The sequence below is a fragment of the Vanellus vanellus genome (genome assembly GCF_965231255.1).
Source record: "Vanellus vanellus genome assembly, chromosome: 28".
NCBI lineage: Eukaryota > Metazoa > Chordata > Aves > Charadriiformes > Charadriidae > Vanellus > Vanellus vanellus.
In genome coordinates, this window is record NC_138933.1 from 254,857 (window position 1) to 273,294 (window position 18,438).

At 52.5% G+C, this 18,438-nt stretch overlaps 1 protein-coding gene across 1 annotated transcript; it reads right to left on the minus strand.

Moving 5' to 3' along the window:
- Positions 1 to 1,697: 1,697 nt before the first annotated feature.
- Positions 1,698 to 17,903, minus strand: FAIM2 (Fas apoptotic inhibitory molecule 2; the record flags this gene model as incomplete). Its single annotated transcript, XM_082496441.1, has 12 exons — positions 1,698 to 1,985; positions 3,855 to 3,908; positions 5,751 to 5,846; positions 6,401 to 6,488; positions 7,673 to 7,710; positions 8,242 to 8,281; positions 8,836 to 8,886; positions 11,231 to 11,284; positions 12,046 to 12,110; positions 12,262 to 12,365; positions 15,756 to 15,936; positions 17,889 to 17,903. 12 exons carry the CDS (start codon positions 17,901 to 17,903, stop codon positions 1,836 to 1,838), a joined length of 936 nt encoding a protein of 311 aa, XP_082352567.1. The 3' UTR covers positions 1,698 to 1,835.
- Between the last annotated feature and the right edge of the window lie 535 nt (positions 17,904 to 18,438).

Genomic DNA, 18,438 nt, shown 5'->3' on the forward strand with positions numbered 1-18,438 from the left:
CCTCTTTAAACTTCTATTTCATGAAATGTTAGGGTGTTTCCCATACTGTCCCCTCTCCCAATTCTGCCTGCTTGGCCATTCAAGGCCTGTATTTCTGTTCTGTCATGCACTGCAGAAATCAGTGGGTCATGAACTATGCCATCATCATCTAATAATCTCCTTTATTCCTTAAAAGTCGAGGGGGGAGGGGGTGGGTTTGGTTTTGGGGAGTGGGAAGGTAAGGTGGAAAGCAGCGGTTGTGATCATGGACAAGGTCAGTGCAGCCACAGAGGGGCTGAAGCATTTTTACTCTTTGCACAGTAACTTTCCTCTGCCCATCTCGGGGCATTGAACACGTGTGGCAGGAGGATACACCATGTGAAGGGTAAAAGCCAGGGCAGTAGCAGAGGAGGAATGTACGGTACGGAGCATTTTGGCATAGCCTCTCTCTAACACGCAGGGATTGCTAGAGGCAGCTCAGTGACGCACTTGCCCTGGCATTCCCAAAGAGATTGAAGATACGGGTTTCTATCAGCAGGAAGGATCACTTTTTAAATAAGAGCAAAAGGCCTCTTATCTCCACCTGGAGGTTTACAGTTAGAAATTAGCCAACTAATCCCCAAACAGCGGAATGTGAGCAAGGGGAAGATGGAAAGTTACCTGAGCATTCAGAGGCATCCAGCGCCCTCACTGACATCCCTGTTTGGGAGAGCAAAACTGGAAAATGGCCAGAGCGAGGGGCGACACTGGTGTTTGCTACAAAGCAGTGCCCGTTTTGAGCAACAGGCATTCACCCTCACCTCAGCCTCTGGGTAGTAACCACTTAACACCATTAATTCCAAGCCACCAAGACCATTCTGTGAAGGCATCAGATCCTTATGATGGGTCACAGGATCTCAGCCACCCATTTCCCACATCAGGAGGTGCCTGGCTTTGCATGGGCTCTGAAACTCAGCCTCTTTCATCTCTTCTGTGCCACTCTCTGCCAATAATCTTTACATGGGATCACAGCCCTCCCGGGTGAAGAGCGACACTTCAGAGACAACTGACATACGTGTCCCCCTTGGGTGGGTAGGTGGGCCCACAGCCAGTGGTCCTGCTATCCCACTCCGGGAAGGGAAGAAAGTACAAACTCAGCCCCACGGCCAGATGCAAAGGATACAGAATTCTTCCTGCAGGGACATTAGGGATGTCCTCAAAGAGGCTGCACATCCTGAACAACAGGTTCCCTTATGCCTGCAGGACTGATTGCTGGGACAGCCAGACTACGTGATCCCATGCTCTGCACTTCTAAAAGCAGATACTATCAGGAATATCTCTCTGCAGAGGCCATGGGGCTCCAAATGAATGCAGGAGAGAAACAGGGGGACGGCAAGGACTTCCCTAGCCTTTTCCCTTTCTTCAGCTGGCTTTCCTGCCAGGATCCCAGCAGGATCTCCTCCCCTTAATGTTATTTTCTTTTTGCAGAGCTGTTCTCAGCACTTCAACATCCCATGATGTGCAGGACTCAGACAGGCAACTCTGATAGCCTCTGGGGAAAAGAAGATCTTGGTCTCATGCCTCCCAGTCTCTGGACTGGTTTGATCTCAGTAGGAGTGGAGGGAGCAGAAGAGACATAACACCTAAGCCCTGCTTTGCTTTCTGGGTCACAAAGGCTTAACAGCATATATACAAGCTGCATAAGGAACCCAGGGGCTTTGCTCAGCTGATTGAATGGAGCCTGCTAGTGGGCCAGAAAGGGTAGGTTTTGTTTTGTTTGTTTTTTTTTTTTAAACCCTCTTTTCCTCTTCTTTTAATTTTTTTTTTTTTAAACACTTGCATCTTGCCAGCAAAGATACGATACTGCCTTGCTGCACTCACTCCTGGCTGGAGCCAAAGAACTGGAGGAAGAAGGAGAAGATGTAGATGATGTCCAGATAGATATTGAGGGCTCCAAAGATGTATTCCTCCGGGCTCAGCGAGTACCGACGATTCCCCATCAGCATCTGGGTATCAAATGCCAGGAACTGTGAGGAAAGAGGAGGAAACCCAATGGCAGTCACATAGAGAGATTTGGCAGAGGGACGCAAGAAATGCTCTAATGGCAGTTCTCTCAATTGCTTTACTGTACCCAGAACAAAAATGCAACCACTTTTTATGGGCTGTAACTGCAATTTAAAAGCTCAGAACAATGCACTGAACAAGCTGCAACTTTCCCCTTCCTTTATTTCACTCTTGATAGCCAAACCCTGAACCTATTACTCCAGGTCTGCTTCCTTCACGCTTTTTCCCGAGGCTCCCCATTGCTTCATCAATCCCAAGTGTGGCCCAGGATCAGCTCTGTGGTGATTCTCCCTGTTCCTCCTCGGCCAGTCCCTATGACCTGTTATTCCCAGACTTCCCCCAGCTCAGAAACACCTGCCAGGTAACGAGGTGACCTGGACCCAACATGACATTGCAGCAGCAGCAATAGCAGAGCAATAAAGAGCAAGAAACCCCAGATCTTGGGCAGCACCTACATCTGCAGAGCTGCCAGCAGAGGTAGCCAGACCCAGAGGGGAGCTAACGCCTTTCTGAGGTACAAACACAGATTTTACAAGCGAAGCCATTACAGTCGGCATCCACTGCCCAGCCTGCCTGCAGGAACACAGCGCTCACCGGAATGAACGTGGGCTACAAGGCAGGTTGGTGGCCCAGCTGCAAGAAAACCTCTGCCTTGTTGCGTGACTTCAAGCTCAATATCTTCTCCCATCTCACTTTTACTCCCTCTGTTAACCGAGCCCGCAACAGACACCTTTATGTGGAGCTCTTCAGGGTTGGCAGGGCACCTTTGCCATCGCCTGGGGTCACCTGGCACCTCTGCCTTCCCCAGTCATAAATAACAACTTATCTCTCCCCAGACATTGTCGGGCTGAGCTGACAAGCCTGGCACAATCATCTCCACCAGCTGAGGTTCTGACTGAAGTTTATGGGGTAATTATAAGATGTTTAGCCTATTTGTATTTCACAGAGCACTCTTCAGTCATGAATCACAGAAGAAATACCCGAGCTCACTTGAAATGACTTTATTATAGTTAATAAATGAAATTGCTCAACTGTTCTTAATCACAACATGCCCAATGGGCACCGCCTTGAACCCCAAGGCAGCCCTCCACCTGACCCCCACCTCGAGGGAACGCCAAGCATCTTCCCAGACAACTCCCACACCTGAATGGCAAGCATGGCACTGCTGGGACTTGCTCTGGGAAGAGGCTCACAGGAGGGACCGCCGGGGAGCAGTAGCAGGAATGAATCAAGCCTTTTCAACTTTCCTTGGAAGAGCTGCCCAGCTTCAGGGCTTTTCCTGCCTGCAATGAACCTTCCTAATGCCCCTTAATCCCAAACCGTGGCCTCTCACTCTCTTTCTGTACCTCTGTTACTGAAACTCATACCCAATCCTTGGCTCATTCCCTCTCAACCGGCCCCAACTTGACTTTGCTCACTTCTGCAGCCTCATTTCATCCCCAGACTCCCTTTGCGCCCTGCGGTCCAGCTCCTACTGCTGTGCCAAAGCTTAATCTCTGCTTTTCCCACTCCAGAGATGCCTTTTTGCCCTGTCCCTACAATGCTTTCTGCTGTTCACACCTAGTATTGCGCATACAGCATGGGTTTGCCAGTCTCACCATGCTCTTCACCAGCACCGTCACGTACACCAACACCTTCTTGGAACAAGGCTGAGGTCACTGCAATAATTGCTGTTCATGAGCCATCTGAGTTTGTGGAGCTCTCAGCAATGCTGTGACTTGCTCTCCTCTCTTCCTCAAGAGCTCTTCAAGACTAAAGCATTTAGTCCTTGCTTATTTACTTATTTTTCCCCGCCAGCACATTCCCAGGCCCCATGACCAGCACCCACTTACCATAGTAAAGATAATGGCACCGAGCAGAGCATAGATCGCATGGAGCCAAGGGACCTAAAGGAAACAAATCCATCAGCCAGTGCCTGGGAGAAAACTGGTTAATTAGGACTTGACACGGAAGAAGGCTTAGCTCTCATGTGAAGGATACAAGTTAGGGAAAGTGCTCTAATAGCCCAGGATGGATTTGCACCATTTCCAGTTCCAATGCAGTTTCTGTTGTTGAGCTTTTCACAGCAAAGAACAGGTCACTCTGCCTCAGTTTCCCCTCTCACTGTGGCCCTTGTGGCTACTTGGCTTATAAGCTCCTAGATCAGGTCCTTGTGTCTCCAAATAGCCTACTTCAACCCAGCTGCTGTCTCTGTGGAAATGTCTCAGCGCTCTGCTGATGGAAACACAGTTTGCAGCAGCCCTAGGTGTTTATTTACCCAGACAAGGCCAATCCCGCTGGAAGAAGCACCAAACTCTAAGGGCCAGACCCAGCTTAAATTAACAAGCGTAACTGAAATGTGTTCATCTGCTGGAGTCACAGCAAGAACTTCACTGGAATGAAGACCAAACCTCAACGCCTGCTTGCCGTGGCACAGCAGGACACAGCATTGATGGAGAAGTTGCCTATACTGCAGGAGAAGGTGCCCACATGCAGAGCTGATTCAACCCAGAGATCGCAGCCTGCCTGCCAGATAGACAAGCTCATTACAACCTGCCTCAAGCTACGCTTATCTTGACAAGCTGCAAGATAAAGTGCAGTTGTCTCAACAGTTTAATGGCAGCAGCTTGGCGCTGCGAGCTGCTGTACCCTCACGTTTGCGGGAGGGAGAGCTGGATCGCGAACCAAGACAACCAAAACACCAAGGTCCTGGTTTTGGAAACACCAGCCTGTGCATTTGTCCATCAGAACAACTGCAGGGCTAGTACCAGTGGGAGTGTCTCCTGCAGGTCTGGCCCTTAAAGCATGACTCAGGTTCCCAGAGAAGCCAGGTAAGATGCGAAGGGTCTGGAGGTCACCTAAAGGCTGCCATGATCAAAGCCAGGTGCCTCTGTCTCCAGCACAAGCCGGCATTCAGGGTGATTAATGGTGGCTGCACAGCCCCACACACCTTCCCTCTTTCATCAGCATCTCCCAGGGTCTGTCAGGCTCTTGTATGAAAGACAGCTCACCTAATGAGACACTCTTGAATGAAGACCAGACACTCCGTGCTGCCACGCCAAACCCTCTATCAGGTGTGGTCACAACCCACTCTGAGACTTCAGCCAGGCACGGCCAATGCCAGCTCTGACAAGGGAGGCCGAAGGAAGCGGCTGGACCCACGCAAGAGGGGCTGACAGCAGTTGGAGGAGCGATAAGGTGGTCACTCATCATCAGGTCTTGTCCCTGGGGTCCGAATCACCCTCCAGAAGTGCTTATTTCTGAGAAATTTGAGCCCCAAGATTTAAACGGTGCCTGGTGATAGTGTGAATGCAGCCAGGTCTGGCCAGGTGGGTACCCCACCGCACTTGTCCAGAGTGCAAGTCCTGCCCTGAATCTGGGGCAAGAGCCCCATTTCATATGGGACAGGCCAGCGCTTTAATGTGCTCACTACCCTGGTTTTTACTGGAGGGGAAACTGAGGCACAAGCTGGTGATGTGACCTGCTCCAGGAACAGAAGCAAAACTTCCTCAAGCCCCAGTCCAGTGCTGCCCTACAACCTGATATCTGATTGTACAACAACCAGGCAACAGCCGCATCGTCCTGCCTTTTCTTTCTGTTGGTGTTTCTGCACATTCTCAGAGCACGGGCTGGGACGCTGCTCTTAAGGCAAGCCTTGGAGTTTGCCTGCTTTAGGCTGATCAGCTCCCAGCCTTGCACCGGGACTGGTGGCACTGGGTGAGGAAGGAGAGGCGCAGGTCATTACTCACATATTGGTAGGGCAGTATCACAGCCAAGATGATGCCACCAAAGAAGAGCACCATGAGCATCACGAAGAGGACGCCCTGGTAGGAGGTGAAGTCAAACTGTGGAGGTAAAGAACATTGCGTTACAAGTGCAGAGCGCTGGAACAGGAGGCAAACCTCCCTGCGCCCACAGCGAGGGCCTCTCCAGCAGCACACCCGTCTTGCTGCCACGTGGCAATTGCTTCACCTGCATCTCAGGTCCTGTAGCCCAACACCCTTCTGTGTGGCGCACAGAGCCAAACACTCACTGTATCCCCTTTATTGCCATGGGCAAGAACTCAGTACCCATCGCATGCCTGAAAGCCAAAAGCTAATCCTACATGTTTGTGCCGGTGCCCTTCTATGCCCCACAACCTAATCCTCAAAAAAAACCCACCTTACCCCTGTACATCAGCATCTTCCAGCCCCATCTATACCCCTGACACATCCCTCGCCCCAGCATCTGTCCTAACCTTGCTGTAACAGTCGCTTTACAGCCCAGCATCCCGCAGGTTGCTCCTGCATCCGCAGCCCTACAGCCCTGCCCCGTCACACCTCACCCCCGGCACTGCCTCACCTCGCGTCTTACCCCTGGGAGATGCCTCTCCCAGAGGGACTGCTCAACACAAACTCACCTTGGTCTGGAAGCTGAAGATCGTGACAGACAGACACACCAGGGCTGTGATCCCCAGGCACAGAAGGACCGACTTGGTATTGTAGTAACTGCAAAATTAACAGCAAAACCATTTTTTCGGTGTTTCCCACAGGAAAGAGGGATTAAGACAGGCAGAAGCTTAGCAGAGGTGTACAGGGAAAGCATGAGTCTTAGGGGCACAAACGGTGCTGACATTATCAATATCCCCCCTTTAATGTAAAAAGGGAAGGATAGAAAACACTAAAAAAAGACTAGATGGGTTTTCCTCTTGCTTTAAATAGAAGAGGGTAGGCAGGAGGGCATGTGTCTGCCTCCTGGGAACTCACGAGCAGCTAAGATGGGGACTTACTATAAAAATCTATCTGTCCACGGCCAGATGGAGAAGGGGGAGGATTCAAACTGGCAGGTAACAAAAATAGAATGACAAATGTCATTGCAGGACAATGAGAAATCCAAAAGCTGCAGCCACTGTTAGGCTAATGATGTGCTTGTTAACGGGGTTTTGGGTCTTGGAAAACTGCGGGGAAGGAGGGATTTGTACAGGGAGAGACTGCGGGGTTAGAGTATAATTTCTTTTGTATGTCTGACTCCTGATTTTGATTGCAGCACCAGGCTCAGCCCTAAGAAAAGCCAGTCCCTGCTCTCCCCTTCGGCTTGATTTGGGAGTGATATCACTGGTATTTTCCCCGAGTTGCTGAAGCCACTACTTTCATTGTCCCCAGCGCACATCCATCAACACCCACTGGCTCATCTGCCTCATCACCAGGGACCCACGTGAACCGGGGCTGATCTTGTGAGCAGACTGTAACAGTAAAAACACAAGCGAAAGGGAGGAGGCTGTAGACTACAAAACCCACGAAACTGCTGGAAAAAACCCTCCTTGTCTCTCTCCAGCCCCATCTGCTAATGTGCTGCTTACTGGAAAGGGTGAGATGACAGTATATGGCAGTCCCCTATAGCCCGCTGTGCCTTGTCCCTGGCTCTCCAGTGCTCTGCTGTGGGATTTAGCATAGCCAGAAACTACGCTGTGCCACCCCAGCCGTGACAGGGAAGGGTGTGCCACCATGGGTCTTGGAGAGTTTCTTTAAAAGGTGTTTTCAAAAGGGAAAGTCAGGCTTTGTGTGGCTGCTGGAGCAGCTCCAAAGAGGTCAGGTGGCCCATATATTCCAGAAATAGGGAAGGGGTTTTTTTTTTGCAGGAAGAGATGGGACATAGGACCAGAAAACCGCCAGAGTCCATGTGCTCAGCCTACCTGGAGAGCATCCCAGTGAGATAAGCCATGGAGAGGGTCTGGGAGGGAAAGAGAACCACATTACTCCTGCATTCATGTCCAAGGAGAGCCACGCAACAGGTAAAACATTTCCATTATGATGATGACAAGGGCAGTGAAGCCTCTTAAATGGATGCTCAAGAGAAGCAATTTTTACATAGTTTCTAATCCTCCAGTGACTAATATCCGCAGGGCAGGTTAAAGTGAGGGCAGGCCACCACCCTGAAAGCAGTCCCACCTTCTCCATCCCTCTACCTGTCTTACACAGGACTCCAGCACCCTACCCCAGCTCCCACCACTCCCACAGTTTTAAAACAAAAAAAAAAAACAAAACCCAAAAAAACACACAAAACCAAACAGAGGCTCCCTTATTTCCTGCTTATCACATTCTAGTTCAATTACAGCTCCTCAGCCCAAGTGCAGGGCAATTAAAGGATGAAATTCCTGCTTTCTGCAGGAATCCAGACGTGATGTCTCTCCCGCCTGGAGCCATGATGAAACCCACGCTGGTTGCAGGGGCAGGGCAGATGCTGTCCAGATGTGCTACTTACAAAGATGCTCAGCAGGATCAGATTCCATGGGAAATACCTCCTGCAAGGGAAGACAGGGGGGCTGGTCAGCCCTGCAATGCAGAGGGCAGAGGTAATTCACAGCGCTGCACAACAGGTTGCATAAGATGTGCCGTATAATTAATAGCCCGTGCAGCAAGTGGCAGGGGTGGCGCAAGGGGACAGTCATCCTGCTGAGAATGAGAGAGCACTCGGGACCCTCCTGGACCAAGAGGGCAAACGTCCCCATGATATTCCAGCAAAGGAGCCATCAGTGCCCTGCTCCACTGAGAGCAAAGACAACCGTCCTCCACAGTATTTGATGATGAGAATTTGGAGTCACGCAGCGATGCAATTTTTGCTGCAACATAGCTTCCTTTCCCTTCGCGATTTGACTTCGGCTTTTAATGCTGTGTTGCAGCAACCCACAACTTCATCAGGCCTGAAAATCCAGCTGCCACCTTGGTCCCTACGTCACTGTGTCAGCATGACCCCATCCCATCTCTGCAACTTTGTTGGTCATGCTTGAACCAAGAGGAAAAATATTCATCCTTCATTTCACAGGGCCGTTTCAAATCGAAAAAGAAAATATTTTACCTGGGTCCGGAGCAGCAAGCAAGAATCAAGTAGGTCACAAAGAAAACAGCACTGCAAAGAAAAGAAAAAGCAGTTTAGGGAGGAAAAACCAAGCGTTATATGTTGATGCGGGAGATAAGTCTCCAGCTGAGAAACTTTGGTGCTCTGCTGCGCTGTTTAAGATGCAAAGCACCATGTCAGAAGTTGAAGCTGGGTGGGAAGCTCGGCAGTAACTACCCACAGCTGCCTACTTTGCTTGTGCCACTCCAAGGTGGGACAGCACAACCACCCCCAAAAAACCCAAAGGGAGGTTTTAGAGCAGAGCAGGGGAGGCATTCAGGCGCAGGATAGATGGAGCCCCCAGATGTGTTTGCTGTTGACACCTCGCCAGTGCGTGCATCGCTCATACAGGGGTGACCAGACTTTGCCCCTCATCTCCAGCCACCTCCTGGCTTGGTGGGATCAGGGCATCCTGCTGGGATTTCAGCAGCACTTAAACTGGGATGCACAGGGCTGGTAAAAGTGACTTGCCTAAGGCCAGAGGGAAGGTCTGGGTCAGAGAAGGGAACCGGTACCATGTTACTGCACCAGCGCTCGAGGAAGAGTTCAACAGCAGAAGGATCCTCTGAGGTCGGCAAAGCTCGCAAACCCAAGCCTAATATGCTGTTGCACAAGCCATCCCCGGCTCGCCAGAGAGTTATTTCTCTCATATGACTTGACCCTTCAGCAAGGCAAAAAAAAAAAAAACAACCAACCAACAGCTGAGGGATGGTCTCCCCCTGCTCTGCACGTCACCCAACTGGGTGTTTTTCCACAATGCTGATGGGTTATGCCACAGTGGGAACCTGCTTACTTGCTTTCGCCCAGCGCCTGGGGGGAAAAGCAGGTTCCAAGCATGCCGATGGCTGCATGATAGCCACTCACCTTGGGTCTAATAAATGAACATGACGGCAAAACCCACGGGCCATGATAAATGCCCCAGAGATAAACCTGAGCATTGCTCTCCCACGGGGATACCAGGAAAGCTGGAGTGGACACGGCTGAATAGATGGAAAGAAAGCACGTAGGGAGCAAAGTGAGCCCTTGCAGTTGTCCATCTCCATCGCATCCCTCAGTGCACATCTGCTCTTGCTTTATTCCCTCTGAGCCCTCATCCCAGCAGTAGGAAAACACCTTAGGACACCCACTTCTTTGTGGAGATAGAGTTGGGGTATCTGTGTATGGAAGACATCCAGCCCCAGACCAGGACAAGCAACTGGAGCCACAGGGATGGAGGGAAGGGTTGGCTTGCCGGGAGGTGAAGGGACGGACAAAATTTAAGTCCCTGAAGCACAGAGCCTACCCCCAGCTGGCTCAAGATGGGTTTGCTCCTACCAAAAGACATAAATGCTAACTGTCCAGTAAGCGACAGGAGACGAACCCAAAGGTCAAAGCCGAAACCTGAGCAGAGCTTTGGTCTTGTCTCCCTACGAGGCAGCACTGCTTCTCTGGTCTACCAACTGGCCACGAAGGAGCACATTGTTTTCCTTTAAGGTCAAAGAGGCATGCTGATGCCAGTTCCCTTCTATTACTGCTATTTTGGGTCTTTTTTTCTAAGTTATATAAGCTGGTGTCTCATCTCCGGGCCTGGACACATTTCATGATTTGGGTGTGAACTAATTAAAGCCAAGTTCACAGAGCCTTGTTCACAGACAATTGCATCGCACACTCTGCCGGCTTAATTAGCAGCACTAACACAAGCGGCATCCGGGAAACCAGCACAAATGCAAATAAACTAACGCATGGAAGCGCAGCCTACGCTACCTCCCAGCTGACCTTTCGGACCAGGCTTGACTAACGAAAGGCATCCCAAATTCTGGGCACCGAGAACGGCTCTGTGATGAAGATGCCAGCATGACTGTCCCGCCAACACCCCAGTCCCTCCCAGTGCATCCCCCCCCTCCCCTCAACATCGCCTGCTCCCTTCTTGTCTGTTGCATATCGAGGCATGCAATGTAGACCCCGGCAAGCTCCTTGCTTTCCATGGGGAAAACCCAAAATTAAGCCTCAAAGGTACCCTAAGCGCCCTTTCAGCTCTCCCATCTGGGTTTCTGCACTGTTTTCCTGGAAGCTCCCCGGTTTTATCTGTTTTTTCCTGCAAGCAATACTCGTAGATTTACTTTGAGCCTGTTTTGCAGAGCAGGCAAGCGATCTTTTTGGAAGTACTTGGAGGTCTCCAGCATATCTGGGACTCATTTAGACAAGGTTTTCTATCTTCTCACCTCAGAGTTACCCACGAATTTCCCCAGCTCCCCCTGCACACATATGGGAGCAATTTTTCACATGCAAGATAGAAAAGTGTTTGGAAAGTGTCTCCACGTCACATCAAGAGCTGTTTGGAGCATACACGGCCATAGGAGAAGACACAGATACTCACTAGGACGCCCAGTACCAGGCAGAGTGCGTCTGAATGTACCCCTTGACCGGCTCGCTGCAAGACAGAGAGAAGGGATGCTGAGCAGAAAGCATAAAAAAGCCAATCACTTCACAGGTTGCTGCTAAATTAAACCTGGGAACACACATGGGGTGATGCAGCACGGGGTATGTGGAAAAAAAAAAACACAACCCTGCAGCCGAATCTACCTGGCAGACTGACCAACTGGAAAGAAATTCAACCTGTCAAGTCGGAAAGATGGCCCCGCTGTTATCAATTACACCGCCGGGCTTGCTCAGGGAACGGCCGCTGCCTTCTCCGAGAGGTGATTAAAGAGCTGAAATTCTCAGGCTGACAGTGATTCATTATTTATTCTGGAGGCAACACGAGCTGCACATGCCCAAACTGCTCAGTCATCCAAGCTAGAGAGAGCCGCTGCTCGGGTGCGGGATATCTGCTTCTGCAAGGGGAGGTAACCCGGCCCCTGACGCCAAGGCCGGCTGGGATCCGATGGCCTCGATAACTCCCAAAGGAAAAATACAGCAGTTAATACTCAAGGGCAAGCAGCCCAGGCCTCTTGGCTGGGGATAGCGCGCAGAACGGACGATGCACCATCGTGAGGACATGCGGGAAAGGCAGCAGAAGTACTGAGGGACCTCTCAGGGTTCCCACAGTTTTGTTTTTCTATTAGAGCACGTGGGAAAAAAAAAATAAAATTCAGGTATCTACATAACAGACAACAGCCCCGAGTAACAGGTAATTCGGGAGCAGGTCATGCACAGGACAAAGCTAACGTTACCGCTACACAAGAGACCTACCAGAAGGTGAAGAAAGCCACAATAACGACAGTGACCAAGAGCTGGACCATCAGGATGGCATAAACCTGCAATGAGAGGCAGCCTGTGGGCGACCCGTAGAGTCTCTGCCGCCCACCCAGCCGGGGAAGCCGGCAAAGCCCAGGTCCCTCCAAGGGCTCAGAGCTGGTCTCCTGCCTTCGCAGGGGAAGGCTGAGCCTGGAGACACTTGCCCCTTACCTTCCTGATGAACACTCTGCGCACATTCCTGTCATCCCAGCTGAAGGTGGTGAGCATCTCTGTGTCCCCTGGGTACCCGCCACTGCCATAGCTCGGGCTGGTGCCTGAAGCAGAAGCCAGACAGATCAGCTCCCGGCACCCAGTTCCCTCCCCAGCTGCAACAGTCATAGAATCATAGAATTGTTCAAGTTGGAAGGGACCTTTAAGATAATCAAGTCCAACCATTAACCCAACCTGAGAAAACCACTTCGAAACCATGTCCCCAAGTACCACGTCTACCCTTTTTTTAAACACCTCCAGGGATGGTGAATCCCCCACCTCCCTGGGCAGCCTGTTCCAATGTTTAATAGCCCTTTCAGTGAAAATTTTTTCCCTAATATCCAATCTAAACCTCGCCTGGCATGACTTGAACCCATTTCCTCTCATCCTATCACTTGTCACCAGGGAGAAAAGATCAGCCCCCACCTCTCTACGCCCTCCTTTCAGGTAGTTTAGAGAGTGATGAGGTCTTCCCTCAGCCTCCTCTTCTCCAGGCCAAACCCCAGTGACTGACAACAGCTCAGAAGCCCCCAAATTCCCAGGTTTGCCTGTTGCACTGCAAAACAGAGGCTTGCTGGGATGCACTCCGCTCCCTTCCCACTCCTGCACCTTACTGGGACCATCTCCGAGAGCAGAGCGGGGAAACCACTTCTGCAAACTCCATCACAACAAGGGCACCAGTGTTAATTCCTGTCCGTGGTAACACCAGATTTTCAATGGCAATTAGAGGGCTCATATCATCTCCTTGCTCACCTTTCACTGAATATTAGAGCATCCCCCAGAGGAGCCGTGACTCAGCACCTCAGTTATTCCCATCGGGAGGCTCTGGCGCAGGAGGATTCCCGCGCTGCTCTGTAATTGCCTGAGCTGAGGCCGTGTCTGCATCGCGTCCGATGGCAATGGTGTGCCCTCTCCTCTGAGGGCGCCTCATTACAGACAGCTTTGCCACCAGCTCCGTCCCTGAATCCCATTTCCATGCCAGAGAACAGCGTAGCAGCAAGGCTGAACACGGGGGGAACAACCCCAACGCCACTGCCGAGAGTACCTTCCCCCAAAACCATTGCGCCACACTGCCAGCCCTGCTTTGCCGTAACACGGGCTCTTGTTGCTGGAGTTTCCCTGCGGGTGGGCAAGGAGGAAGGCTGTGCCATAAACTGTCAGTTTGCTCTGCAGCGTGGAGGGAGATGGAGGGAAACATCGGAAAAGCTCTGCCTGCCAGGGAGTGTGTGCCGACAGCCGGGGGAGGGGGGACGGCAGCAGCGGGGGTATTGCAGGGCACGGGGCTGCAAGGAGAAACCCAAAGCAGCAGCTTCTCCCTGCGAAGCTCAGCGGCACAAACTGGATGTCAGAATCAGCCTTCTCCATCTCCTGAACCTCATGGTCAAGAAAAAATAAATACTGAAACCTCAGTTGTCTTAGCACATCACTCCCCTGCGCTCATCGCTTCTCTTGCAAATATCCCCTTCCACTTACTAACGGTCTCCCCAGCCGGGTTTCCTACGGGATGAAGGCTTATATGATTACACCAGCTATACATACACGTCCCTGCCTGCTTGACAGATACCTCCCCTCCTTCTCAAATCTTTTGAGCTCAGTGATACTCAGATCCTTCAGGCAGATGGAGGAAAAACTGTCTCAAACTCAGAGGAGAGGCTGCAGGCACCAGGAAAGCCAAACTCAAGGCTCTGGTCCTGGATTTCTGCTGTTTTACTGGTCAGAGGCTGCTGGCTCTTATTGCAGAAGCCTCATCCTAAAGATGCCCCTGGCAGGAAATAAATCCCTTGTGTTCTCCTTGTGCCTAATAAGTCTCTCGTGCCTTCATCTACGCCCCAGTGGAGGTGAAACTCCTGCAGCGCGTCCTCCCTGTGTTTCTGCGAGATCCGTCATCACCCTCACAGGGCCGAAAACACCCGAGGCCCATACCCCCGGGACACTTTGGTGCCTCCTGTGTCCAAGCAATCAAGGCATCTAAACACCAAATTAGGCACCTAAACGCCTCGGAGGAATGGAGGGGGTTTCCTCCTCCCTGGCTAGTGTCCCCAGCACCCGTCACCTCCCACCCACGGCCACAGCTGAGGCAGCAAGACAGCGTGTCCCAAGCTCATGATTAAAGAAAGCAACCCAAAACACACGCCACTTCTCTCCAGCTTCTCTCAGTCCCATATCAGCTGTTAGACACAGCCCCACGGCACATGTCTGGGACGGCAGCCACAGCATGGCCGAGGGCAGGGAAAGGGGAGAAGGAGGTGAAATCAGAGGAAAACACCAGCAGGGACTGCGACACAGCTGCAGAGAGGAAATCCTGTGAGGCTTTTCAGGGAGGGGACAAGAGATGACACATCACCTAAACAAGTCCTCCGGGAAACCCAAAATACCAGCATCCTAACCCGTTTGGGCTTTACCCATCCTAATGCGTCGTGACAGTAGAAAGACACAGATGGTTGTTATAACAAGCTGGGAGGTTATTTATCCCCTCTGTTTCTGACCCCTGGAGGCAAACAAGAGTGGGAAGCGTCTGTGAAGCCATCGGAGCGTGCAGGCACACACATCTCGGGGGGGTTACTTTGCTCATTCCCCTTCCCTAAACATCTCCATCCCTGCAGCTGCGCCCATCCCCACTGCATGGAAGAGGCAACCCGCAAAGCACAACAGAGGAATAGGATTGAGCAGAAAGAGAGGACTTGGGAGTCATCAAATCCAGTCTCTCCGGTGCTCTCTCCAGTTCAAGCCACACTGACAGAGCAGTTGGCCACCCCAGCAGACTTGCTCGCCGGCCACTGCATCCATCCCAGCTCACCGCTACGCAGCCGTTCCCCTGCATCGGGCACAGGCGAGCCTTTATCTGCTTTGTCACGACCAAGCAGGAGCTGCGCGCAGCACCCAGGGAAGAAAAGCTGTTTGTTTGCCGAGGAATCGGCCACGCAGAGCCATGCTGGAACAATTCAGCCTTCAAGTCCAGCCGCACGTCAGCCTCCGCTGGCTCTGAACACCAGCTCACAGCAGCCAGACATCACTGATGCCGCGACACTGAATTTGCCAGTTCAGCGGCTTCTTTGAAAGCCGGGGTTGAGCAGGAGCTGGAGGGGGGGGGCTGCTGCCTGCAGAGCCGGGAGTGTGGCACCAGGACCCTCCCCAGCCCTGGGAGGTGGCATTGCCCAAGCCGGGAGAGGAGATTTTTCCCATCCCAGTACTGGGAAGGAACGCAGGGACAGAGCACTGGAGTTTAGTCCTGTCTCAGAACGACAGTGGGGTCCAGTGGTTGAGCAAAATGGCTTTTACATATAGATATAGACTTATATGGCTTAAAGCTGCAGCTCTAGGGTGAGCTCTACCATGGACCAAGCTGGCCACCACATCCCTGGTTCCCCTTTTCCTACAAGCCTGTAGTGGGGATCTCCGCACCCCTCTCCCCCCCCGCAGGGTCTCACCCTGGCTACAGCCAGAGAAGGACTTACTGGGGTCGACATAAGCCCAGCTGGGGTGGAGCGGGACCGATGGGGGAGGAGGGTAAGCACCAGACTTCATCCCTTCTCCTGCTGTCGCCTCCTCGTAGGTCGGAGGAGCTGGTGGAGCCGTGGCATTGTCCTTCTTCTCCCCTTGCCCCTCGGAGTTGGGGGGTTTGTTGTTCACAGAGAGCTGCACGAAGGGCAGGGAGGAATAGACATGTTAGACTGTAAAAACAGCACAAGAACTGCCCCTCAATGGGAACCTGAGAGTGCACAGAGGTCTGGAGGTCTCTCTGTTGGACCCCAGGAACTGGAAGGACACCCAGTAACTCCTGTGAGCTGGAAATGGGCCCACACCTGCACCCCCAGGAAGGATCCTCCTCTTACGGGACTGAGGAAAGAAGTGGGAAAACTCCCAACATGTTAAAGGGGATGAAAAATTATAGGCAACCAGGTCTAAGGGCAGCCTTGCCCAGGGCCCTCCGTGGTGCCTCAAGCTCATATGTAACACTGCAGAGCATCCAAATAATTATCTGCCTTTCAGCCTGCTTCTTTCTAAATTTCCCCTCAAAAATGAGCTTTCAATTACTGGGCAGAAAACCCCAAACTCCTTCACTTCCACTTCCACCCACATTTGGGGGAGTTTCTGCTTGCCCCCAGGACATGCTTTGGTTTGGCCCTCCAACATTTTCTTCTCGCTCGTTCCTCCCTGCCCGTGCAGAGGCTCAGCCTTGCTGCTTTCTGCAGTCTGAAGATGCGGCTCAGGGACTCGGGACCCCACGTCTTCAGACTATGCAATCCCAGGGAAGAGCCGGCCTCGGGCCATCTGAGAACTTGCTTCTCCTTGGGAACATTATCCATTTAACCTTCTAGATCTTTTCCATCCCGGGATAAGTTATGAGCCCGGTGGCCTGCCCTCGCTGCCAAAGGGGGTGCCAGCTCAGCGTCAGGGAGAGCATCCTTCTATCCCTGTGTTCCTGCTCTTTCACTGGGGTGCTTCACTTCTTTTTGCAGGGCCTGTTGCCATAAGACAAGGGGTAATGACTTTAAACTAAAAGATGGTAGATTTAAACTAGATTTAAGGAAGACATTTTTTACAATGAGGGTTGTGAAGCACTGGCCCAGGTTGCCCAAAGGGGTGGGAGATGCCCCATCCCTGGAAACTTTCAAAGTCAGGTTGGACAGGGCTCTGGGCAACCTCATCGAGTTGAAGATGTCCCTGCTCATTGCAGGGGGGCTGGACTAGATGGCCTTTAAAGGTCCCTTCCACCCCAAACCATTCTATGATTCTATGATCCCCGTGGATCACCGGGATGCAGAGCTGGAACCGCAAAATTCCAAAATGAAGCAGACGGACTAACTCGCACTGCAACAGACAGCACAGTCCTTGTAAGGAAGTCTTAAATTAAAGGTGTAACAGGCCCTTGAAGATAAAGCCGGGCTACCAGGCTGGGATGTGCACCACGAGCAGCCCCAGCTGCATCGGGATAACTGTGCCACCTCCTCTGCCAGCTCATGGGGACTGTCCTCCCCCTGTCCTCCATGACACAGCCCTCGGGCATAGGGTGGCCAATAGCATGGAAGACCCCTAGAGATATCCAAGGAGATACAAGAGGGACGGTGCTGCCTGCATCCAGGCAGCCTCAAGCATCGTTGTCATGGCAATGGTGCACTGTGCTGGCAGAGGATGCATAACCCCCCCCCCGCCCCCCTGGTTTCTGAGCATCAGAGAACCCCCCAAATCCAGAGCTCCCTGGCCCGGGAAGGAGGTGCTCAGGGCAGGTGCCAAGTGCTGACTGCTGGGGCCATGGATGGGAGAGCACAAGCACCCCATTGAGCTCCCCAACACCCAGGTTGGGTGGAGGGAACAGCCACCGGTCCAACAGCAAGACTGAGCTCCACATGCAGCGCCAGGACAAACGGCCCCCAACCCCACAAAAACACAGCCCTTCACCCCCTCCCTGTGCTGGAGACACCCCCATGGCAGGGGCCGTGCATTGGTACCCAGGTCCCCCCTCCACAGCCATTGTTTAATTCCTTAAATCCCCTCCCTCCAACCCATTTCCCCCCCCCCCCCCCCCAAACATGCAGTAATTATGCAAGCGGGACGACTCATTATCCCAGCGCTGGCCTCCCACCTACCTTCCCCTGGGTCATGGCTCCTCGCTAAGGATGCTGCCGGACCCTGCAAGCAGCGGCGGGAGGGAAAGGGCCGTAGCTGAGCACAAACCTCCTCACCAGGTCCCGTCCGACCCCTCTCCCGGGATGTTTTGGGGCTGGTGACAACCGCCGCAGCTTCCGCAGCCTGCGCCGATGCCTTCACCTTCTAGCAACATCCAGGAGAAGCGGGCGCTGGAGGGAGGACCGTACCATTCCCAGCCTGCAGCACAGGGGGCAGCCGGGAAAAAAACAGCTAAAAATGGAGTCGAGCAGCCACCAGCAGCGATGGGGAGGATGCGCGGACGCAGCAATGGGGAGGATGCAGGGATGCGACACTGGCAGGGTGGGAAGCGGCCGCCCCAGAGATGCTGAGCTCAGGGCTGGGGTTGCAGAGGGGAGGGAGACGTGAAGGATGAAGGATGCTTTGCTGCAGCATCTCTGCCGCCGGCGGTTGGGGAGCAGCAGCTTCCACAGGCCCTGCTGTGGCTGGGCATGGCACGGAGGGCAATGGTGGGGGGCTGGAGGCTCCCCT